We start from the raw sequence: 27,163 nt of genomic DNA, 5'->3' as shown, positions 1-27,163 counted from the left end.
CTGTTTCCTGATCATCTGACCATTGCCTGTTATTGACCCTGACTTTGTCTTATGATTTGAATTTGTCTCAGTCTCAGTAAATAACAAATTACATAAAACACCTACCCATATATACAAAAAAAAAAAAAAAAAAAATCTCATTTCATACAGAAAGGCTTCAGATCTGGATGTTATCTATAGCTGATCTTGTCAACTGTCATTTTCCTGCAGGAACCTGAGTGAAAAAATACTCAGCTCTGTTTCTGATCATGAGCTACTTAATAGGGATTGAAAAGAGCTAAAATCACATGGTCAGCATTGTGGGAAGCCTAGAGTGAAATTAAATCCACTGTAAAGCCTCAGCAGCATGACTTCAACAAAAAAAGTGAACCATTATTCATTATCCTCCGCATCATAAAACCTAGATATAACAACTCAGCGAAGTCACACTTGGACTATAAGTTTAAGAGGAAATATTGACTACATTAAAGAGCGTGCTTGAACAACTCTGCCTCACTGGTACAGTCCCCGCACTCCTCCAGCTACATGATCCTCCCTATCACGACTAATTGATTTTTAAAAAGACTATTGTTGATATCAAATGAGCGGATCAGTGTGCAGCCATTGATTTTTTGACAAAGTACAACAGGAAATCTTTATCTGAGACGCACTCCGACCCCGCACTAATAGGTGGGGTTAAACCTCTGCTGAGCAACAAACACAATGCTTTTTACCCACTGTGTGTGAAAGTGTGTGCGTGTGTGTGTGTGTGTGCTTGTCTATTCATCCTCAATAAATCCAAAAAATCAAAAGTATTTTACATTCAAATGTACAGTTCAAAGTGATATGTTAATTCGAAAGGCATCTGGAGCTATTTTGTATTTCAGATTAGCCAACAATCCGATTTCCCCTGCTTACTCTCTCAGAGCAGCCCCCCCACTCCACACACACATTCGCGCACACACACTCTCTCTCTCTCACACACACACTTCAGGCCTAAGCAGAGTCAAAACATTCAGTTTAAAAAGATACAAATTTCTGGGATATGCACAGCACACTCACCATCATGGCATCATTTCCATTTTGCTGTCTATTGCCAGAGAGAGATAAGACACCTGCATTGCCACGCAGATGAGCTTCAACAGAACTTTATCATTGACATTTACTACTGTTTACACAACTAATTTCTCTTAACTGTACTTCTGAACCTTTATCAGCCCAGCACAAGGCCTGGAAAAGAGCACATGCCAAACATGCAGAAGAGCCAATATGTGAGCAAGGAAAATGATAAACCTGACACACAAATGAAAAGCAGAAACGGTGCAGCGTTGAGGTGACGTTAAGAAACAAATAAGGATCTGCATGTTCAAAAATCCAATAGAGAGAAAAGAAAGTCACTATGAAGTGGCAGGAAGATGGACAACCTCTAAATCTACGACGGGCAAAACTGTTTACTAGATTATTTTCCTTGGTGTTGGACTTGAAATGTTTAGAAACTGTTACCAACAGGGGGTGCCATAAATCACACTCATCAAAGGGATTGGCAAAATTATGGCAAGATAACGCAAGAAACCTCATTAAAAACTCTCATGCAGCCTTTTTAGAATGTTGTGACTTTCTTTTAAAAAACTTATTGATGAGGAAATCTCATCATCATGCTCACCACATGGAAGAATACAATGTTAGTGTGCTTTGGCTTCCTTGTACACAAAAATTACTTTCAGATGCAGAAGAAAAATTGCTAAATGATTAATGATATTTGATAAAACAAATGTTAGATTGACATTATGCTAAATTACAAGTCAGGAAATAAGCTATGATAGGTCTGTCTAAAACTACTGCTTGATAATATAGGTACTGGTCAGTGTTTAAATTAAATAACACTATATGAATGTAAAATCCGCTCTGTAATCCATTTTAAATCATTTCCTACAAGTCACCTTACCAATCATAATTGATTTTATTGCAGAAAATGCAGTTTGTGAACCAAAAATGTCCTCCGACAAAATTTTGCTACAGAGTCTTTTCTCTTCACACGATAACATAACAAGGCTCTCTAAAAATAATGCGGCTGAAAATAATGAAGCCAAAACACATTTAGTCTCAGCGTGTCAAAAGAAATATGATGGCTGATTCTGCGAGAAACCTTTCGCCGTTATGCGTGTTGTCGCATTTTATGCATGGTCATTAAGTTGCGCTTTTCATTTGACTTAATGTGTTCTGCTTACCATGCTGAAATGCTGCATCAGTAGCATTAAAATAAATAAATAAATAAATAAATCAGCTGACAGGATGAATATGCGTGGAACTATTCTCATCTTTTTGAGAAATTATTTGGGTCTTTTTGTTACCCTGCATATGGGTGTAAACCTTGCCAGGGTGTATGTGTATGTGTGTGTGTGTGTGTGTTAAGCCTGTCCTCTACGACAGTTGCCCTCTCATAAATCGAAAGTGGAGACCTTCCAGAAACTCCTCCTGATTATCACACATAAATTAATTAGAAAATGTTTCTTGACATTCTCTGTGCATAGGCAGGGGAAAAAAAGACTCCGGCAAAAGCACAAAATTAATTGTACGGTATGTGACTTTGATAATTAATTCAATAATTATTTCGTGTCTACTTTAGCGACTCCTTCTGGCTTTAAATAGGTCGTTTTAATAATAGTGTCAAGTGAATTTAGATTTTATTAAAAAAAAAAAGAGCAAGTATCACTCAGACGACGCTATAGCTCTTGGTTTTATAATGAACAGACAAATACATTAATGAAAAATGCTTTTTAGATGAGTAATCTACAGAAGTGGCTGACACAGTGAGAGACACCATGGAATAATAAGAACAAAACAGACTTTTCTATTTTTCTTGCTCTTTTTTTTTATATATATATAAAGGAGTATCACAGCTACAGAATGTAGTGACTTTGTTACTGACATGGTTGCCACGATAAAAGCACACTCCACTTGAGTAGAGACTGAGTTCACATTCAGGCTGTGTGACATCCCTGTAAAATAAAGACAAATATTAATAATGCAGCCATAATTTATTAGTGTGGTGCTGAAGATTCTGTCTGCCTCCTGAGTGTCGGTTCATCAGAATCAACGGGTCGTGTAAAGGAATAAGTTGCTGTGTTGTGCATTCAAAAAACATTTAAAGTGTGTGTAGTCTCACACACACACACAAAGCAGAATGGGAAGTTGGTGGAGGAGAGATAGAAGGCTGGAAGAAGCAAAGCTAAACTGAAACATGGAGCAGGAAAGAGCAGGAAGTGGCAGAAAGGCTTAGGCATCTGATAGGATGGCGATCGAAGTGGCAGTATCCAGGTCACATGGTGCAGGCAGTGTGATAAACGCTGCTCTAGATTACACACCACACCTCTCAATCATCAGCACGACACCAGTGTAACACACAGAGCAGGAGCTGGGGATAAGAGTAAGGGGGATAAGGGCATGTTTCCTAACTTTTCAATCATTGTGTAAACGATGTATATACTGTACATGGATACAGCCAGACAAACACGGCAAGCTTCTCAAACTCACAAATCAACTCACATCAAACTCTCAAGGCGTTTCCTGTGACATATATTAAATTGTCGTTACACTTTACTTTCAACCACTTACATCCCACAACTAACCGCACTTACACTACAATGCAGGTGTGTGTGGAACAGAAGCCAAAAAAAGTAAATAATGATTTACTCAAACAGTTCATCATCACAAAATTGTGGAAAAAAAAATTTAAAATCAGCCATGCTAGCACTCACACCATGAGTGTTAATACTTGAATCAAAAATAACAAATGTAGGGTATGTACACACAGACACACACACAGTGTATATATTTAAGTAACCTCATAGAAATTCCACCATATCTGCAACCATTTTTAAGCTCTCTCTCTCTCTCTCTCTCTCTCTCTCTCTCTCTCTCTCTCTCTCTCTATATATATATATATATACATACGTATATATATACATACGTATATATATATATACGTATATATATATATATATATATACACGTATGTATATATATATATACACGTATGTATATATATATACACATGTGTATATATATATATACACATGTGTATATATATATATATATATATATATGCACAGTTTTGGGCTGTGCATTTTCCTTCCCACTTTTCGCTGTTCTAACTATTGCTTGGCTGAGCTAAAAAAAAATGGTTAGAGTTCATTAATTTTGCATAGAGTGGAATTTGTATGAGGTTGCGGTTACACTTCTCAGAGGTGTTTTACCAACTTGTGGCTCCTCAGTGCTGGACCATGTCTCAGACTATGTGAGAATGTGATTCTGTCTTTATAATGTCAAGAGCTTTTCCATCAGTATACATCAAGAGCAAAGAAACTATTTAATGGGAGCATTAAGGGTTTATAGTCACAGTCTGAAGTCTGTAACATGACAGAACATTATAGTGTAATTAATCGTCTAAATAGTGTACAATGACAACAGTGCTTTTTTCTCCCAAACCTGGAATGTTTGTAAGCTGAAGTAGAGTGAGAGTGAGTGAATGTGAGAGAGAGAGAGAAAGAGAGAGAGAGAGATTACAGATTGACCTGGGTTGTGGGGTGAGACAGCGGCAATGCTTGGTTTTTGGGTAGGGATGGTGTGTGTGGTATTGTGTGTGTGTGTTAGCAGGAGGAGCAGGGAAAAAGGGACGGGGGTTAACGGTCTGACGTTGAGCCGCCTCTGTTCAAGCCTAGATAACAGCTCCGTCTGAGCCCCTCATACCGCCGCACAACCACAGCCACCTCTCAGGAAGAAATAAAGACAGATTGAAGAGAAGGAGATGATAAAACCTGACAACTAACTGAAAACCATAAAACTTCCCACAGGCCTCCATGCAACACTGGTTCTGTCATTTTAGAGACATGTTTCTGCTACCAAGACACATTCCCACCCACACAAGCATTAAGAAACATACAGAAAAAAGTACTGTGAACTCATATGCACTTTTTTTTTTTTTTAACTCTTTTATCCCACCCACCTTAAACGATCTCTACCACACGGTTTCTCACAGAAGAAACGTGTTAGCATAATTCTCTCCCTCCCTTTCAACAGAACCAAAATGAACCGAGGAAAACTTGTGGCCTCTGCTCTGGAAAACTCTTAATTTTTTTAATCAAATTTTCTATACATTTGCACAAATAACATTTTTAATTCAAAGGCATCTAAATAGTGCATGAGCCTTTGTAACGCTGACCAATCCGAAGTGATTAAGCCTTCCACAATGGGGTCAAATGAGGACAAAAATCTAAGGCTAATTATACCTTATTCACAAAAAGACTCAGCTATTGTTCTGATTCTTCATGAACAATAAGCAGTGTGAAACCTGCAGCTCCACAGAGAGTCAAGCAGCTGCAAACACAAGAAAAAGATCTTTGCCACTCATGTCCTTGTGCTGAAAATGATGGCAGACTGAAATAAGCTGATGTAGGAGGTGTGTAATTTGGGCTTTGAAATGTGGAGCGGGATTGGACATTGTATCCACACAGTGCAGTGTAGAGATCTGAAGCGCAGCGTTTCTACTGAGAAACAATAGAGACAGGAGGAAGACTAAAATGACACTCCAGCGCATTCTGCTTTCTCAGTCGAGTGTTTTAGACGGAGCGAGATAAAGGATACACACTACTCTCCCTATTGTCTGTCTGAGAACGATCCGAATATGTTCATTAAACACTTGCCGGCTTGTCATTACTACTCATGGTCTAAATTAAAAGCTAAATGATTAGCAAACTGGCAAAAACAGATATTTTCAGTTTACTTGCTCATTAGCATACAAAATTAATTGCAAATAAATCATTAATCACTTGATTCTTTTCATATAAGGCCTCTCATTTTTTAAGTGGCAAATGATTTGCCAGCTCATCTACATAATATTTTTATGCATTCACTGCAAAAAAATTAGAAGAAAAATAAATAAAATAAAATAAAACATAAAAAAGGCATTACATAAGGCAACAAATGACAAAAAATTTGGTTTAATAATTTCCATTTCTCAAATCGCTCTTTTTCTGCTCCCCCTCTCCCCTCCCCTCCTCATCGCTCTGCACGGTCCTGATATGTTTTCAATTTGCCAGAGCTCAGGACTCTTCAGGAAGCCTATGCAGATTTGCCGGCGTGTCTGCTGACAGTGGAAAACCTGGACCTGCACCTCAGCACCTATCAGGCCGCCTCCAGACCACTCATTAATGCCAACTCGGCCAAATCATTTATCAGCATTTAAATGCCATTGATAATACACATACACAGCTTACCTCGATCCGCTAGAATTAAATATGATCAACAGCAGCACTGGGTAAATATGAATAATCATTATTATAGCTACCATTAACATGGTTTATGCTGTAATTTAACTGGGTGGATAAGAACGTGTGGCTTAATGGTGTGTAGCTTAATGTGTGTGATAGACACACACACAGACACACACAGTTAGAGAGAAACACAGTCAGAAAGAGAGAATTTGTTGTTGTTAAATATGCTTGCAATGTTTATTCATAAATGCAGACACTTAAACTTTTCATTGCCAACAATGTGATTTAACATTCATGGCAATAAGCACTGCTGAACTGAATTGAACTAAGAAAGAGAGAGAGATGGAGAGAGACAGATAGAGAGAGAGAGAGAGAGAGAGAGAGAGAGAGAGAGAGACAGAGAGACAGAGAGAGAGAGACAGAGAGAAAGAGAGAGAGAGACCGCAGAGTGACAGGCAGGCAGCTAGAAGGGATTACTCTGATGGTCATTTGCATATCAAGAATTTTAAGCACAGAGGAAAATATCAAACCCTCCAGCCAGCAAGGTCATTCTGAAGATAATATTTTCTTCATAATTTATTTTGCATATCATGCAGCAGGACACGTTATAGATTAAAAATGCCGCTCCGCCCTATCAACTCATTCTGACACTTGAGCCTAGCCACCACCTATCATTCCCTTTCATATGACTCCACCCTATAAATGACATTACTACACAGATACAGCAGCAGTTAACCAAACTCATAAACTATCAGCAGCACTTCTGATGAAAATTTCACCTTTTCAGAGCTGGAGAATTGATGATACCACAGCGTTTGCTCCTTGCTAGCACTGTCATACAATAACACATGAAATGACGAGCAATAGTCTTTAAAGGCATCATTATTGTATTAACGGAAAAGGAATAGAAATGGATGAACGGTTAAGCAAACAATAAATGTTGATCAGCTGATCTCTATTACAGAAACGTCCTAACCGTAAGAGCCAGTCTAATCTGTTTCAATAGCTAGAAGACTTGCAGTTATCTTATTTTAGGATCTTATGGAAGGACAATAAATATTAGAAAAACAATTCCTATTTTTCCCCTCTTACAAAAGCACCCTGAACCACAATCCTCTAAACACTGTCCTAACTTTATGTATGTATGTATTAGAAGACAGAAGGCTGCAGAAGGCTATCATGGCATTACATTTATTTACACTAGAACACAATAGACATATGTAAAATAAATTTAATATCCTCCTAGGAAAAAAGTGTGTTTTAATGTTTTTGTGCTCATCATTTGATGTTATGGATACCTATAAAATAGTACAGCTATTTTATACAGAATACAGAAACTGATTTTGGTTCATCAGTTACAATAATTTTTCTTTTCTTCCATTCGTCTTGTACACCTCGAGTTAATTTAATTAAATGCTCTTTATAATGTATATGCCCCATCCCTAGAGGCTCTATGGTAGCAGGATGTTAACACCAAACATGGTTCGTCAATGCATTTGTTAGAATGTCTTTCTAGCAGGCAGAAAACTTCTTTATACACTGTCAGCGCTTCTCCATCAATAAGAGTAAGTAATATTATTTTATCTACCATTCAGACACATCAGACGTCTCCAGGTGATGACCCTGCAGCTCTCCGTCACCATCAGCTCTGCTGACAGTCGACCTCGACTCAAACGTGTGCAGCATAACTCCAGAAACACATGGCACCTCCTTGCCCGGGATATCATGCACTTTAAAGCCGAAAGGTGTAAGTGAAGGCAGCGATGAAAAATCCTACACTCACTTGCTCTTGCTAAACTCTGTAGCGTATATGGTACAATATTTCATATTATGTTAAGATGGTTTAGATTCAGCAGGGGTGTGGTGCAATCTTGAATGCTATTGGAGGTTGTGTAAATCAGTCATTTATCATCAAAACACCGCCATGCTGACTTCCTGTTTAATACAGGATCAATTCATGGCCATAAAGTCATTTCATTGGGATTTCTATGATTTTGTAACTTTGTAAATGCTAACTGAAATTACATGACTTATTCATTAATGGTTTCTTAGCAGTCTGGTTTCCACGTGTCATTACACCCACCCTTGGAATGACTAATAATGAGGTTTTGCTTTGAATTTTTACAACAGAATCTGTCTTATTCTAGACAAATCTGAAACAGCTAAGTACAACATTTACAGGTTTTAAATTATTGCTGACAGCAAAGGAGAATTTCCAACAAATCAAAAAACTTGCACGTGCAAACAGGAACAATTCTTACCCTGCAGTTAAATTACTGAATAAGGTATTTGTTTGCTATTGAAATGTAAAATACTTGTCCTTTTTTAAATAATGCACAAAAGCACAATCCAGCATTTTACATACTGTTAATCTATTTGAATTTCTCTTACTTAGATCCACCCAGACATAGATTTGTAGCTTGTAGAGTCATGACAATATGAAGTATCCATCAGCAACATGTTTTTCCCAGCACCTTATTTATTTATTTTTCATTTATTTTAACAACCAAACAGACCACAGTCCAGTCATCTGGTTTTCTGTTGGTTCATATGATAGAGGTTAATATCAGTTTTGAGGTTAATTCAGGTCAAGATTCACCCAGATGAAGCTGAAGCCATGCCTAGCCATATGTTTAATATAGCCCCAGATTAATAATTAGTTCAGATTACTAATTAGTGTTTTGTTTTTTGTTGCTTTTAAGAATTACTGACCAAAAAACATCTTATCATCATGTGTCTATGTGTATTTTCTCTGGGTTCTCCGGTTTTCCTTTGACCGTCAAGAAATACATGTGGATTAACTACTGAAATTTGCCTTTAGGTGTAAATAAGTGTGTGAAAGTGGATGTGCATGATACTCCTTGTATTCCTTGGATAGGCTGTAGATCCAACACTAATAACATTGTCCTAATGATGAATTTAGCAGAAAATGATGCAATAAAGCAGGAGTGCTAGGGAGAGCACAAGACAAATCCACTCAACTCTTTGGCTATTTAAACAGCAATCTAACAGGAAGTGACATCATAGCACTGGACCTGTTTTTTTTTTTATACATCCCTCAAAACCAGACCACATCTACGTGTGCTAACGTAATTCGATAAAATTCCACGTTCCTATCTGGTTGACTCTCTGTGGTTTGTAAGAAAAAGTCTGATAGAGAACAAACCAACATAGGAGTAAGCGTGACTCCTGCTGCCACTCCACTCCTGACATTCAAGGAAGCAGAAAAAAGACAAGAAGGAAGGAGTGCACGCTTGCATGGGGAGGGGGGGGGTGTTTGTAGTGATGGAGAGACTGGTGTTGTGGGGGGGTTGTGACGATAAGAGAAAAATTCAGACCGGTCAAAGTTTCCCTTTTGCCAATCGTGCTCCTGATAAAGGCAGCGTCTGCTCTAGTACTGATAGAAGGGCTATCTCTCTCCTTCTCCCCTTCTCTCCCTCTCCCACTCTCTAACCTCTCTCTCTCTCTCTTTCTCGGCAGTTAGTTTGTGAAGGAGAAGAGGAAAGAAAAAAAAAAGCCTATCACAGTCCAATCACCAGCATGGCCATCAAGTAGCAACCACACAGCAATTAATAAGGTTCCAATTACTATAACAGTCAGTCTGCAAACTCCACGATAATCTAAACATCCTCAACACAAAGCATTCAAAAACACTATTTCCTATTATACAGTGAAATAGCCTTAAATATTACAGGACCTAATTTATCACTAATGAAAATTGGCTAATGAAATCAAGTACTCTCAGTTATTACCACTGCATTAGTTCGATCAAGGACGGAGAAAGTGACGAGTCCAGAGTCTTTCGGTGCTTAACACATGCGACCTCACAGGAAGCCAAGTTAATAATCACTATAAATAGGCTGTAACTTGAGTAAATTATGTATTATGTAAATATCACATTAAGTATTAGGTAGTATTCCGCAGTTTATCATATAATTTAAATAAGCCATTTGAAATGCATTTTAATTGTGATATTCAGCTTATATTATTCTACTCAACTGAACAAAACAATGAGTTTGATTCCATAGCTTGAAATGGGAGTACAATTCAATATATTTTGTTACACAGTGGAATGTTAAGACTAAAGTTATCATTCCATTCATCTAAAATGCGCTAGAGATTACTGAACAAGTACTGATTAACCCTACAGGCATGGATTAAAAAAAATCTTCGTGACTGCAACTAGGAAAGGAGGAGGTCCCCTAGGACAATTCTTTTTTTTTGTAGTGGTGATGAATGAACACACACACACACACACACACACACACACACACACAGCTGATGCATTCACTGGGACTAGCATTTCATGCAACATTCTTCATTAGTCTACATTGAAGGAGTACAGTTAGAGCTTTACACAATTTACAAATTTTATTTTTTGCGTTAAACAATATACACCCTTCGTTAATGCTGATGAGATTATTTTTGTTAGGACTTTTTTAAAAACCCTCATAACAGCACAACACAGCACTATATTAGCCTTCATTGCTGTGCTGAAATAATCCACTGCCAGATTCATGGTTAGTCACGACGCTTTAGATGTCCCTTTAACAGGCAGAGTGATTAGATTGTAGATTGATGAATAATTGAAAAAAAAAGACAAAAAAAAAGATTAATTATACATAATAATAGTTTGTAATTCTATACCTAAAAATCGACATATATGAAAGATGGCAGTAAGTGTAGCCAGGCTGGTATAAATAAAACTGCCAACTGAGAGCATATAGCAACTCAGACTACATTCACCCATGTTGGAAAACATGTATTTATTAATGTTCTTCTTGTCTATGCTTTTTGGACATAAAAAAGCTTTCCTGAAGAGACAAGAAGAGACATTTACACAGACACTGATCTACTGCCACACGGAAATTCATTTTAAAAGCATCTCCCAAACATTGAAAACATATAAATATTATCTGACCCTGTGACTGGGCCTCTCCACTTTTCCAAAGTGCACTGAAAACCCCACTAAAGAAATAAGGGTTTTAAAATGCAGCAGCAAAATGTTCCATGCATTATGTGAAAATCTCAAATAGAGCCACTATGCGACTGATACGGCAGAAGTCCATCGTGGTGATGGAGATCTTTAATCCATGAACATGTATTAGCCTAGGGCAGAGGTATTCAAACTGTGGGAATTGCAGTGGGGGGCTGTGGGTGAGGGGTGAGATGGAAAATAGCAAAAAAAAAAAAAAAAGAAAGATTCCTTCTTTCATGTTGTTCTGATTCATTCTATTTTATTAGCCAGTTAATAACAGGCAATAAAAGCTCTGGGCAATAGGATGACTTGACCGGAATAAGCTGCGGTATTTTGAGTGCTGATGAGCCTGTATGTGTTGGGGCGGGGCGGAGGTGACAATATATTCTGTGTGGCAACAGAAAATGACTAGTTTTATTTTTATTTTTTTTAAGTAGAACAGACGGACGTACTACACACTACTCTACAGTCAAGTGTATGAACTTTAGAAGGTTAGTATTGTCTCAAATGGAGCACTAACGGCTTATTTACCCCAGTCTATGGCAAATGATGTCAAGCACATGACGTTAGCAGAAAACAGTGTTTTAAATATAATGAGAAAGAAATGTGGTATAATTTAAAAGACGTGTGTAAGATGTCTCATCTGCCAGAGTGTCATCCGCCATCTTGAAAATGTTTTCTCATCCAGGGTCAGAACCTGCTAGCCCCACCCTTTGATTTCTATGTTTTTCAGTCGAATAAGTGCATTATCTGGGTAGTCCACTTCTTCTTGATGTCATTTCCAGTGTAAACACACTACTCACAGTACTTACTACAAATTGGCGCATTATAGTGCAAAAGTTCAACTGACAGGGTCTTTATAAGTACTAAGGGTGATGGATTTGAGCTGTTTTTCTAACAGCTTCTTACAGTTGATAATAAGGTATGCCAGAAATTGACTTTTCAACCACTGTTCAAATAATAAACATAGTGAAAAGGAGTTATTATTTTACGACTTCCCACCTATGACATCTGGGCATTCGGGAGAGTGCACACAATGACTGCTGTACACAAGGGACTGTAGACTGTGACTCATTCATCAGGCAATAAAATACAGACAGGTCTAAGTAAAGGAGTGGCGACACTAACCTGGGCCATTCCAGTTTGGCTCCACTTCCTCCTCCTCCTCCTCTTCCTCCTCCTCTTCTTCTTCTTCTTCTTCCATCTGTTGCTCTTCCCCATCACTGGGTTTCCAGCGTTTCTCATCTTCTTCATCAATGTCTGGTGTGTCTGGAGACTCGTGTGTTCTGGGTTCTGGTGGAAACAAAGAATTTACAACAATGTTTAATTTTTAGACTTTATACTAACGGTCAATTTATTCTAAGGGCATGTTCAACTACACCAAGGTGCTTTACGAGCGTGGCCGCTCCTGTCTGATGATCAAAGCCAGTTTGAATAAAAGTCCTCATACACCAGTAACCTGAGGCCTCCCCACACACTCGGGTCCTTTTGATTTGCCAAGTGAAAAAAGCCTTCCTTAAAGGTAATGTGTGTCTCCCTTTCATTAAGGCAAATCCTTGTCATCAGTGGCCATCTCTCAGTCATTGATGGAGGTGATTAGTGAGTTCCTCTGATCAAAATGATCACCTTACTGATAGGATCCTCTGTGTCGCTCTTTGTGTCTATCCCACACACACTGAAGTATCACTGTACCAACTGTGAGACTAATGATACTTCCTGAGCACTGACAGAGGGCTGTCTAGCTCTTTTCCTTCACACTATCCCTTTTTCTTCCTCAAGCCCCCAACCTAATCACTCCACCCTGAAATAAGCTTATCCGCATGCACAAAGGCCGAGTTTACCCTCGCATTCCCACAGCGATAAAGCAGCGATAGCCGCCGATCAATACCAGCCATAAACGTCAACTTGCGTGACTGCTATTATTAATGTAATAGTAGAGAGATTAGATCTGCATTGTCAAATAAATCTCTATCAAACACGCAAACACACATGCACACACACACACTCTCCCAGAAACCTTGCTTACTAAGAACACTTTCATAAACACATATACATGTACAAACACACACTGTGCTTCACGTGCTTATGATTTGCCCCCTCCTAACCTAAACAGTGCCATTATTTTCAGCTATAAATCACAGTGAATGGCACATTGATTTTATCCTGCAGTGCTCAGCTGGGATAGTGGAGCTGGAGCCACAGTTATTGCATTTAATATTATCAATATTATCTCCCATATCATCAGAGCTGAGACGGCAGGTATCGGGAAAAGGGGGGCCTTCACTGGCACCAGCCCTGCTCCTCAACCCATTCTGCTCTTTCCAACACACACACCCACACACATACATACATACACGCACACACACAACCGAACCACATACATATATCTGATAAGAGCAACTTCCTCTGTCACACCTGGAGGGCAAAGTCATCCAGCTAGCTTCAGTACAACTCCCCAGCCTCAAACCTCACTCATTTCTTATAAATCTGCTCTTTTTTAGTTACAGTTGAAACCATTTAGATACACACAGTACAGGACAGGGTTAAGCTCTTCTCAAAAGAGCACATATGACTCGAGCATGTATGGTGTAAATGTCTGGCCATTTCTGCAGCACTTATATTGTAACTTATGCTTGGATTGAGATTTAATGCACACCTAATCTTTATCCCTGAACAAGAACTGCCATTTCCCTGTATTGAGAAAACAAAAAAAACCTGTTTACTCAGTAATCAATGATTATGTCTAATGGTGGCTGGTCTTGGCATCAGCCAAGGTTTATGTGGGAAAAATAATGTTTGTAGGAAAAAGAAAACTGTTATTGATTTGGCAAATGAATTTGGAAGTAACGTGCTAAACCAGTGTATTAATATATCTGATATACTTCATACGGATGATTCTGTGGTCATGTACTGCTCCGATGTTGCAATAGAAACAGCTTTGGTAAAGCACTGTCTTATCGTATTCTACATTTATTTTTAGAACATAATGCATGTAGGTCTTAATTTCTATTATAGAGTCACATATTTGAAATGTTTTTTGACATAACCCAACAACTGCCCTTAGGCATGGGAATAATCGTTCAATCATTTGTGCAAATCAAGTTGAAAAACACTGGAGTAAACCACTTTTTACAGATGAAAAGAAAAGAAAATGGCCGTCATTTAAGCAAACATGTATATATGGATGGTTTGCAAGACTGGGAATTCCTGGAATGCATTAACCTCACTTTGACCTCAACATTTTCACTTTATCACCTCTACTGAAATGGACAAAACCCCAACGAGATCAACACCATCATCATCATCATCATCATCATCATCATCATCATCATCTCTGCTCAATGGGAGCACTCCAGAAATTCAACACAGTCCATATTCCTTTGCTGAGATCCTTTGCCCTATGTACTATGCTATAATTATCATAGATATGGTGTTTAATAGATGGTGTACTGGTGGCCGGTGGGGGGCTGACAAGCACTATGTATCCTGTGACTGGTTGACTGTTTTTCTGAGGCAGTTATCAAGTGGTTATCGCCTGTGTCTTTCTCTCCCAGATGGTGGATAAGAGAGCTGGCCTTTATTAGCCAGTGCTGGCCTGATAAAGACCTGGTATTGATCGCAGGTTGAAAGAGCAGGTTCGTCAAACACGGCTGATTTACAGAAGCCTGATAATAGCAGCACCGGGCAACAGAGGAGCTCAAAAAGCGAGAGATAGAGAGAGATACAGAGTTAGATGCAGAATATGGTGACGTGGCCTTTTTATTTTATGTAGCTACAAAGCGCCAAGGATGAAACGCATAGACGAATGCTCACACAAATGCTATGAATATACAAAAGTTCAATTTTAAATGAAAACTGTCCTTCTGTCACAATCATCTCATGCATATGCATAGGGTTCTCTCAGGGTGACTGCATTACTCATAAATTCCTATAAAAAAAATTTTTTAAAGTACAAAAACATATGCTTCGACATGAGAATAATGTCTAATCTAATACTGATTAGCACCTGACAAAATTTCCATGCATTTATCAGAAACAGCCAACAAACAGGCTCTTATCACTGCAGTACAAAACTGCACAAAAATAGGAATTTTCCAGTTTATAAAAAAGAAAAGAAAAAAAAAGAAACAGCATTTTATCTATGAGTGTATTGTCTGAATTAAGACTAACAAAACAAAATGGGAAGTGAACAGCGGCAGGCAGGATACACAGTGTCTCTCTTTCTTGCAGTCATTATTCTGAATGCTGTTTGTGAAAGAAAATAAAGCAGGAATTATTGCAAATAATTCCTACAAACACCTATAGCACAAATATCACAGACAATCAGTTTTAAATATGCTGTATGTCATACTCTATCTTCATACCTTTTACTGTCACTGAATATAAATTCCTTCTACTACAATTCACATAACAAGAAAGAACCAAATCATAGTTATACTTTCATAACAGGCAACAATTTTACACCTTTTCTACAAAGAAAAAAGTCAACTATTGCACAGTGTAACATTCTGACTAGCTGCTCCTAATGCACTGCTGCGAATCCTCTCATTAAAACAGACTCCACTGGTTAAGATCTTAAATCGATCCCAGTCAGACATACAGATACCACCTGGGCAGGTTTAATGAGGCTGACGAGAGGGCAGGTCCGATTACTGTCAGTTGCTAGTTTTTACATCACTAAACAACTCACTCTGTGTGGACATGGATAACTGAAGCTTCATAGCAAAGGATCTTTCAAGGCGATGAGGGCAAAATGATTCATTTGATTTAACGGTTTGTTTTTTTACCTTCATTATAAAGAGGCGCAAAGGAGGGACTGGACTCATCACACTCCGCCGAGTCATCCTGGTCCGAGGCCCCAGCCTCTTCCCCCGAGAGACTGACGTCATCAGGTGGGTTGTCTTCTCCACCATCAAGATCCCCAATAGAGCCTACAGACAGAGAGATAGAAAATGAGTATAAATAACATGTGAACACATTTAGTTGTGTGTAATGTAATAGTTAACAGCCACGGAAATTATAACAGTTACACAACTCTACCACTATATCATTAACGCATGTACATCATGTTAACGCTCAGAGAACTCAGAGATTTAAGTTAGCCGGTGTTAATGATTATAGAGTCCTGAGGTTAGGCTATAAATATAAGATCATATTGGGATTCATTATAGGAGGAAAACCCTGATTAAGTTCCAACCCCAATTCCCTTAAAGGTTTAATTGGATGGAAATCCCACAGCTTATGAACACCAGCTAAATATGCCGAATACGTTAGAAGAGACATGATTCGTTCACAATTATTACAATTGGTAATAATGACACCGTTTTCTAACTTTTTTCCTGACAGTATCAATAATAATCAAATAAATAATAAAAATGTGTTCATTTTCATTTGTATAGATTGATACAAATAAATCCATAATGGAAGAATGAGCTACTACAGTTAAACATGTAAAGCAGTTAATAATAAAAAAATAGTAAACTGCGGTTTTAGTTACTTTGGTCTAACTGAGAATAAAACACATTCCCTAACCAGAGAAGAACGTTTTATTCCATTGTACAAATCCCATTACTCCCTGAAGTATGTACCCTGACTGCATATTAATTCATCCCTCAGTTCATATCTACGAGGCTGCGGATGGTGGCGAGCAGAAATCAGTCCATAAATATAAAAATCCTCTGCATTATTAGTGTATACAGAGCCATATGGATACCTGGCGTTTTGGAAAAATGTCTAATTTTGACAGTGTTTGTAAATTAATTTTCAGTGTGTCAAACGAAGAGGGGATTGTTCAGAGCTAAAGCCGTGACTGGAGGCGTATATATTTACACTCCTCAAACAAAGAGGGCTATAATCTATACAAAGCACGCAACAATACCCGTGAATAAAGAGCCTCGTCGAAAAAGGCAAAGGCAATTTTTCTAATTCTGTTAATTTCACTTCCAAAGCAATTAAAACGCGGTGGAGATAATGCTTCCAAACAATCGCTCCCTGACAAAGTGTTTCTGTCTTTGTAAATGAAACATCTTTAGGCTAATTCCGACTTCCACGCCTGCATGGTTCACTGTAATTTCAGATAAAATTAACATAGTTAGATTTGGACCTTAATAATGAAGGGAAAAAGGAGGAAAGGAAAAAGATTGATCCCATATGCAATATTTTTAGAATGCAGTCCGAGCCTTGGTCAATCTAATTTTCTATATCTGCGAAGACATTTTCATACAATTAATTTTCCTTTAATCATAATTGTACAAAAGAGCTTCTCTGTTTAAAAAAAAAAAGTCCAATTATATTTTGTGTTTAAATGTAAGTTTGAATTATGATTTTCTTTCTCATTAGTGCTCTGCTTAAATCGCTGCATCACTGCTTTCAGACATCAAATGGTGCAGAAAGTTTTTGCTCTCCTCCTTTTCTTCCTTTCATGAACAGACCAATCCATATCTCTCCCAGCAGGCCAGGGAAGAGGATATTACTGCATGCATTCACCACCAAGTGTAATTTGTTTGTGGTCAATTAAAACCAAGGAGAATTGGTCCAAGGGACAAAAAGTGATATTCAGTCATCTCAAAGCAATTCCACCAGGGGTATTCATGTGCTGTTATCATTTCATAGGAAAATTACACGAATACTCTTGCAGCACCAAATGGCCATGTGCACCACTAGTTATTGGAAGTAATAAATGATTCACGAATGTGTGCATGGAAGACATTTATTTTGCTGATAAACTGATTGTGTCATCTAGTTATTCTGGAAAGTTTGTGAAGCCTTCAAAGTGGTGATGTTTTTAAGATATTACAGATATGACCTGGAATTCGTAATGAAAAGAGAATGAATAAAGACTTTCCTTATAAAAATGATTCCAGCTGTGATACTAAAACAAACATAAATGTATGCAAATGTGTTCTGGAAATTTATAGCAATAAATTCCTATAGTGTGTTATAACTAATAATTACACATCATGAAGAGGGATTTTCCCCAACCCATTTCCCTTTATGAAAAATTGCGGAAAAAGGAAGTCTTGCTTGGACACTTGTCAGGTCTTGTTAGTGCATTCCCCTAATATTCATTTCATGACTGCGAGTTGCCGATTCCCAGACACAAACACTCTTCATTTTTATAAAGGAATCATTTTCATTTTATTAAATTTTATTTAAAGGAATATTGTTTTTTTAGTAAAAGATCCATTTTGTGTTCAGGCAAAATTTTCAGACCTGTGGTTTGATATTCCTTATTTCTTAGGATTTTAATTCAGGATTTGTTCAATGATGTCTAGTTGTCCAGGATCACACTAAAACAAACAGCTCAATATAATGACACACCTGCATCTAACACATGTAACAGAGATGAGGCTTTGTTGGCAGTAGGCTGTACTAGTTTTGGGGTTTTTTGTTTGCTTTAGTTGCTCTTCTGGGGAGTATATTATTATGTCTATCCAAGAAATAGACTTGAGCTATGAACAAGGCCTTTGTCATGTGGGGTTATTTTGATGCCTTATTTGGGTCAGCTAGATTGTTCCTGGTTACTCTTGCATACCCTAGATGCCATTCTGTTAATAGTAATAGCATGATGTCCATGTAACTTTTCTGCACCACTTACCCAGAGGCAGCAATAGAGGTTTATTCATCTCTATATAGTAGATCTCAAGAGGACAGCCACATTTTGGCAGGATTGTCACTATTTAAAATGTCCATCACTTGTATACTGCTTGCCTAATAGTGGATGCTTTTAGTCCATTTTCCCCCCTTTTGTTCTTCTGACATTTCCTTAGTTCCTGAGGCATGGTGCAAGATTCGTAGGAAGAGTTACTGTTCCTAAAACATATTGTACGCTCCTGCATTTCATTATTTAATACTCATTACACTATTACAATTTCCAAGCCTAGTTAACCTCCAGGATATTTATAAAACTAAGGACTAATTAAACATAAGCATATTTTGCACATGCACATTAGAAGTGGCTTAAATGACACACTCATGGCAGAAATGGTAATAATGTGAATTTTAGTTTCGATGAAATGTACATTTAGTGGTTAACAAAAGAAAACTCGACTGTATGGCTACACATTCTGATCATTATCTATTCGATCTATTATCTATTGCACTCACATGCAATGTTCTGTTAATGAGAGAATGAAATCTGGATCTGAAAGCTGGATCAGGGGCAAAAGATTATGCACTGCTCAGCGTTTGGAACTTCAGTGAGGCCAATGTGATGCTGAATATGTAATATGTGAGAGAAGGTAGAAATAGATAATGGCAGTAATGAGAGGCAGTCTTACAAACGTGCATACTTGTACACATACCCACACAGGACTTTGAGTCCTAACTGCCACTCGAACAGTCAGAACAAAGTGGCTTAGCTGATGAAGGCAGAGAAGATATCGCTTTATTAACTGGCCTCGTCCACATCAAACCTGTGTGCTTAACAGCAGCGATTAAATACTGAGACAACACATCAAACCCGAGACTGATTAATCTCACACACACTTGCGCACACACACACACACACAGTGTCACACTAATCACCATATTACAAAACAGTCCACAAGCTGATGACTCCACTTGTATCAGGTAATTGGAGAAAGAGCACTGTGAATGCTGTGGTGAGAGTGGGTCATTGTTCATGACACAACTGATCTGATTCAGTGACATTAAAACACTGCAAGTTATTTTAATCACTGTACCATCCTCATGTATGCATCACTTTCCAATGTCACACAGGAATCAGGAATCAGCTCCTTGAATATAATAAACCTGACTGAACCTTATTCTGAAAGACCAAAAACGAGAAGAGCAATCAGGCAACAGATGAGCAGATGTGGTGGAGGTATTGATCATGGCAGGGCAAGGTTGAGAAAACATGCTGAAATGATTGATGAGCTGCTGGAGTTGTGCGACACAGACCTGGCTGGCCATGCCACGTGTCAGCAGAGTCACTGGAGCTGCAGATAAGCTGTGAGCCTCAGGACTGGTGTACTTTAGCTTGTCAGTGGCTGAAGGCAGTGTGGGAGAACCACAGCATACACACATGCACACACACACATACTGTATACATAGGTACAGTGTGCTACTGATGTTCAAGCTTTGGTAGATAACTAGGATAAAGTCTGGCATTGACTGACATGATGACAATGATGTTAATGCAAATATGTGTGGCGTTTGATCAAATCTCCAATGAACCTTGCCTTGATTTCAATAGTATTACCAGAATATACTGACATGTCTTGCCTTAATCCATTGAAGCCAAAACATTGTTCAAAGACACACCAAAGTATCTTCATTACATAATATATATAATATCTGAATGGACATCAGTGTACACTAAAATCTTAGTTCACCTTTAAGTATGTACTTTAAAGTGAAAGACTTCACTGGAAATCATAACTAAAGGCAGTTTGTCTGTTTGTGCAATAGTCTGTACATTTTACTAACCATAAACTGACTATATCTATATCGGTCATCATCATAGCTGTGCAAGTTATGTCTATGTCTTGTGGAGCAGGTTACATGTGATAAAATATGGTGATTAAAAAGCAGGATATAGAACTGAAGTGTTCAAAAAACTGTCAGAAAATAGAAATGCAAATATTGTTCAGATTCTGAAATTCATTATAATAGACCTATTGCGCAGCATGTTTGACATAACAGCAGTGTAGTGATGTGGTTTTTGGTGCTGCCTTCATCGCTAGCAGTTACTATGATTTTTTTGTATACTGTCTATCATGAGGTTTACGTCTATTTTGTAAACCTCACAAAAATGTGATACTAAAAATCTCAGTTGACCGGAAAGACTGAAATCCTGAGATTTTGCTTGCGAATGTGGCTTGAATCAGATTTCTTGCGTCTTTGCCCTCCATACTGCTCAAGAAAAACTTTCCCATTCACTATGGTAAATCAACCTGATTTGATTTGTCTGTCGGAACATCAGAGCCTAAGAAGCAAACATACAACCGACCACATAGTTACTGCAGGACCTGTGCTAAATGGTTAATGATTTGTACCCTGAATACAACTTATACTTGTTGATCTTTCGGCTGCTCCCGACGTGTGTGAGGGGTCACCACAGCGAACCAACTGGTCTGCACAACAATACTCTTCCTGACGCAACCCTCCCATTTTTATCCGGGCTTGGGACCGGCACTGCATCCAGTAGCTGGGGTCTGGGCACTGGCTGGGAATCAAACCCGGGCCTTCCGCATGGTAGGCGAGAATACAATATTAGAATTAAACTCTACAGTGAAGCAGCAGTGATTCGACCCGATGCAGGTCTATTTCCTCCAGCCCTGCTAAGAAGCCAGCTAGATTGAAAATGGTTAGATTTTTGAGTATTAGGCTTAACTTCAAGCTTCTTTACCAACTTTTATTTAACACTGGAACCCAAAGACTTATAAATTAGTAGACTATACAAAATATTAAATCATTGTTCATAAAGTATATATTTACCAATCAATGCCACTACATATCTTTCATAAGAAATCATAAACGTAAAAGTTCATAACTCACAAAAATATTAAGCTCACAAATCAAAGCATTGTTAGTCGTAGCACTTCAAGCAAAATATAAATTAGATTTAAAGAATCAAAAGAGATTTACTTTTCTCTTTTTGAATCATACAGAAATGCTAGTTCTTATGCTAATCATATCATGCTTATTTCGTGATTCTCACTGTGCATTGGACAGAAGGACATCAACCAGCAAGCTGAGTCCAGGACACCACAAAACAAGCAAGACACATTTAAATCCATCCTACAGCTCCTTCATCACTTTTTCCTTCTATCTATTCACCCATTCCTGCCCTCAACTCCATGCATTTGAGCTGCTTTTTCATGCAAACACCCATGTCGTTCTCTTCTGCTCCATCTCTTAGTCTTCCTCTTTTACTCCTTCTCTCACTCACTGTCTGTCTCTCACCCTCCCTCTCTCCCTCTCCGTCTCCCTCTCTCTCTGACTCGGAGCGTCATTCTTTGCGGATAGCTGCAAGCCGTTCGCGGTTATCGGCTGCTGCAGACTCTCTCTGCCGGTCTGATCTGTCTCCTCTTCATTAAGCAAATACGCCAACGTGGAAATGAAAACATAATAGCTATTTGATTTCCAGCGAGATATTTTGCATATTGGTTCGGAGCTGATAGTGGAATTTCATCAAGTTGGGTTTTTTTTTCCACGCTTTAAAAACGACATGACTGAGCTGGGCAGCTTCAGCAGGATTTCTTTACATTGCTGGGGAGGGAAGTGAGGGGAAGGGGAAAAAAAAGAAGAAAAAAAACAGAAAGCACCAGTTCCCCAGGAAGACTACTTAAACGATTAAATATCCCCTATTCTCCCTTTTTCTCTTTTTGATAACAGGGAAGGAAAATTTAAAGAATTCACAGTGCTTTAGGTTCACTATACTAATCAGAGATAGAGGGAAGAAAATTAACTCCTTAATGAGCAGGAGCCATCTTTCTGATAACAGCCCAAGCCAGGAGAGATGATGGGATTGGAGACAGACTGAGAAAAAGGGAAAGAGAAAAAAAAAAAAAAATCACACAGATAATATTTTCACTTGCATGGAAGAAATCTGATGCCCCCCCACTCTGGAAATTGTTCTTTGTGTGCACAGAGGGCAGGTGAGATTGCAGGTAGTGATATCACATGGCTACAAGCCGGCCAGGACCGCTGGTGAGATGTATTGTCCTGTACAGGGGTATTTCTCACGGCCCTGAGAGAGAAAAAGTAGCCTTACAAACACAGATCAGCAGAACTCCTCACAGCAATCCATCACAGCCCCCTCCTCTAGCAGAGAGCTCAGCCTAGGTGAAACAGTGAAACATGGCTAAAAGTCTGCTTGGACTGCCTCACAAGATTAGGAGAAATTGTATGGATTTGTCAAAATTTGTTACATAATATTCCTTATTGGAAAGGTCTGGATCTGGATAAACAACTAATATGACTGAACGATGATAACAATGTCTGTTTAATGCTTAACCATTAATTAGTTTATGGCTAGAAATAATACAATTAGTAAGTGGTGCTTCATGTTACTACATCTGAATAGCAACCTCGTGAGGGAACAATTTAGACATATCTACTTCTTATTAGATTTCTCTTTCCAGTCTAAAATACACTGCTGGAACCCATCAGGGAAGCGGTGGGTCAGTTGAAGACCCCTGTGCTAGACCATGGGCACATGAATACGCTGATGCTAGAATTCTTAAACTGTCTCTTTATGTCGTTAATAAATGCATATATGCCACCCTGCAAAAAGGGTCCACAGCATTGGCACTCAGTCAATCCTCATGAAGCATCAGTCAGAGCAGGGTTTTATTCCAGGCTTCAGAGCTCTTTCACCTGTGGTGTGGTGGGTGATGAAAGTTTGAGTGATGAGTTTTCACTGAGCTCTATCGTTAAGAAAAAAAAAAAAGGCTGTACATATTTAGTATTCAAAAGTGACTCGCATTTAATGCGTATGTATTAATTAGCCCATGTTCCAGATGAGCGCACACTCTCATGACTGTGCTAAAAATGCATTTTTAATTAAAACCGAGTTGATTTGCTGATTTGCAAAAAAAGCCATGATACGGCATAATCTATTTGATCTAATCTGTGACCATCCATACTTCTTCTCAGAAGAAATAAATGCCATTTACTGCTAGGATTAATCCAAATGAAAAAACACATTTGTAATCAATGTAGCAAATATGGGAACAACTAGAACAGACCAGACATTTTCCCAGGCAAAATATTCATTATGGTACACCATTCAACCTCATGAACTATCCAGAAGTCATGGTCAGGTCACCAAACTCCGGCGCATCTGCTTGAATGGTCATTCCTTTTTTCGTCCAGCAGGGAAAAGTGCACACATCCTCTCATCTCATGAATTTAAGCTGACTGCCACCTACTTAACATAAGGTCTCTATACTATAATGATTACTATAATGGTGCACATATCAAAGCATGTGTGTTAATGCTAATATTAGTGTGTGTGACAAAATACATGACCTAAAAAATTTTATGGATTATACCGGAAAGAGGCAAGTTTGAAATCAATATCAAATATTAAAATTTGGAAAAATGTGATCGCTGTGACTTCTCTGTGATGTCTCGTGGGATTTTCACACACAACAGAGTGTACTCTGAATTGGGTGAAAAACCATGCTGTGAGCAGAGGTTCTGCAGGCTGGACAGTTGAAGACGGGTCATTTTTTTTTCCATAATCTTCAACTGTCCAGTCTCAGTGAGTCTGTACCAAGATCAGCCTTTTATCTTCTAGTCTGTGTGTAATATATACTCATGATGCACCTGTATACCTGCACATTCATGCAATTATCCAAGGAATGGGGATCACTCATCAGCTGTCCAGTTTGTCCACATTAGCAGCCCTGATTCCTGGTCTTGGCTAATAGGAATGCATTCTGGTGTGGTCTGCAGCTGTTGAAGCCCTTCTGCCTCAAAGTTTTAAACCATTATTCTCTGACTTCTCTCAATAAAGAGGAGTTTCCACTCACCGAACTGTCGCTCTGGTTTTTGTACCATTCTCTGTAAACTCTAGATGCTCCCTGTATGTGAAAATCCTAAACGATCAGCAGATTCTGAAATACACAAACCAGCTCATCTGGTTCCAATATCCATGCTACGATCAAAGTCACAGACATCACGCTTTTTCATTCTGATGTTTGATGTGCTCTTGACCTGTATCTACATTTTTTGCGTGCTGCCGTTATATGATTGGCTGATTAGATAACGGCATGAATGTGCAGGTGATCAGGTGTTCCTAGTAAAGTGGGTGGTGAGTGTATAACCTGCATCATGAAAACACTTTTAAATATTGTGATATATATTTTACAGGCAGACAAAGTGGCTTGGCTATTTCAGAAATTGCTGATCTGGAATTTTCACATACAACATCATGTGATGTTTATACAGAATGGTGCAAAAATAAATAAATAAATAAAGTGAGTGGCACTTCGGCAGGCAGGAATGCCTTGATGAGAGCTCCGGTTCAGAGATCTTTGAAAGTATATATAGCAACTGATGTAACCACTCTTTATCACCAGGATGATTGTACATATGAGAGCTACAGCAGAAGACCACTCCGAACTGCACTCTCGGACAGTCTGTACAGCTGATGACTGATACCCAATCCTTGGATAATTGCAAGAATGTACAGGTATACAGGTGTTCCTAATAAAGTGTCCAGTGAGTATATATTACACATAGACTAGATGATAAAAGGCTAATGGAAACTTGTGTCATCAGTGCTAAATAAGTTCTGAATAAGACCTTTGTTAAATCCTCGGTTAACATATGAAATGCCGTGCCCTGTGTTCACCTGTGAGCGGATTGCATGTTGTGCGAGTATGAGGGAGTTAAGCTTTTCACATCTGTGTCTATACCCTCTGAATGGCCTTGCGGTTTGTTGGGGGGGGGGGGGCTGTTGGGTCTTGGGGGGGAGGTGCAGATAGTGAAGGATGAAATAAGTATTTGATTCAGCCGCCCCTCCCACTCTCCCTGTATATCTTGGGATGGTGGGAAAGTTGAAATCTGCTGCTATTTTCTATCATTTATCAGGCTGCTTATCGCCTGGCTCTTGTCTGCATGCCTGGCTTCCACAGCAGGGTCTTAGCTCAGACTGCCTGGCAATTCACCTACCCACAACTACATTCTGCTCAAGAAATAAACCCAAAAAACCCTGACACTATAGCAGTTAGGAGGATCATCATTCTTATATTTGAACGATAATAAAGATAATGATAACTTACTCACTTCCTTTAAGAAGACCTGCGCATTCAAAAGAATACTAATAAAAAATCCATCACACACACACACACACTTATTATGCAGTGATTACTGAGTTGTTATAGTTTAACTGACCAATACATATAACTCATTTTTGGACAAGGAGAGGCAGTAAACAGCTATGAGCCTTTGGTCCTCAGAGAAGGAGGGACAACAGCTGCCACCAGCTGCATCTAACTGACTTCTAATGAGCGTCACATTAACCAACAGCGTGGGGTTACTCTGAGGTCACAACCCATTCACACAAAACACTCGCTCGTAACCCACACAGATTCGTAGGGCTATTGATTTCTGCTCAGTTCACAAGCCCCTAAAGAAAAGATTGGACGACCGATAGGAAAGATTTGAAAAATTCCCCCAAAATATATTAATGCCATCAAATGCAGCAAGGCTTCATGCCACCTCTCATATCACAGTGTACTGCTGAAGGAGCTCTCAGAGACATTGTTGCATCTGTTATCAAACCGCCGACTTGACAGATATGAAATGTCCTTGGATAAGCCTGAGGCAACGTTCACACACATTCTTTCATACTACATTGCTAACTTCATACATTACAGAAGCAACGTCAAATGGCGCAATGACCATGTATAAATTAACATCCTGTGTACCACAAATGTCAGATCTATTCTAAAATGTAGGAAGAAATTTCACTAAATGCTAAAGGGGGGGGGGTTGATGGGGGAATCAACAAAATTTCATATTATAATTTTAATCACTTAATGTAATTATACAAATTTTTTTTTTTACTGAACAGCAAATATTTAAATAAATAGTTTATCAATTTTATTAATAAATCTATAAAACAAACAAAGTATATATTATACCCAAACAAGTAATTATGCATTACTATACCCTGTAATCATTTGGAAATCAGTGGAAGACAAAATAAAAAATATTCCTGAGCGAAAAACAAGTAAAATGTGCAGATTGTGAGTGGAATACAAATATAAAATGTTTATGCTCATGAAAATATTATGACCCTGCTGCCTAACTTTATGCTTAGAAAAATATCACTATTTTGACCTCCCCTGGTTTGTGTAATACAAACAAAAATGTAAAACTTTATAGGCTCATTTGAATGCAGTGGAATAATTTCAGCTTTAAATGATGCTGACATTATAATGTATAGATATCGCTGTGTGAGGTCAGGAAG

General features: G+C 38.4%; 1 protein-coding gene across 1 annotated transcript in view; it reads right to left on the bottom strand.

Moving 5' to 3' along the window:
• The window catches only part of zfpm1 (zinc finger protein, FOG family member 1), a 68,845-nt gene that overhangs the window by 19,718 nt on the left and 21,964 nt on the right, over nucleotides 1–27,163 (bottom strand). Inside the window, exons 2-3 of the mRNA XM_058387886.1 lie at nucleotides 16,017–16,160; nucleotides 12,358–12,522 (exon numbers count right to left, since the gene is read on the bottom strand). Coding sequence (XP_058243869.1) covers nucleotides 12,358–12,522; nucleotides 16,017–16,160 — 309 coding nt within the window. The remainder of the gene's footprint in view (nucleotides 1–12,357; nucleotides 12,523–16,016; nucleotides 16,161–27,163) is intronic.

The sequence above is a fragment of the Hemibagrus wyckioides genome, linkage group LG04, assembly GCF_019097595.1.
Source record: "Hemibagrus wyckioides isolate EC202008001 linkage group LG04, SWU_Hwy_1.0, whole genome shotgun sequence".
NCBI classification, from domain to species: domain Eukaryota; kingdom Metazoa; phylum Chordata; class Actinopteri; order Siluriformes; family Bagridae; genus Hemibagrus; species Hemibagrus wyckioides.
This window is presented reverse-complemented; position numbering and strand designations above follow the sequence as displayed.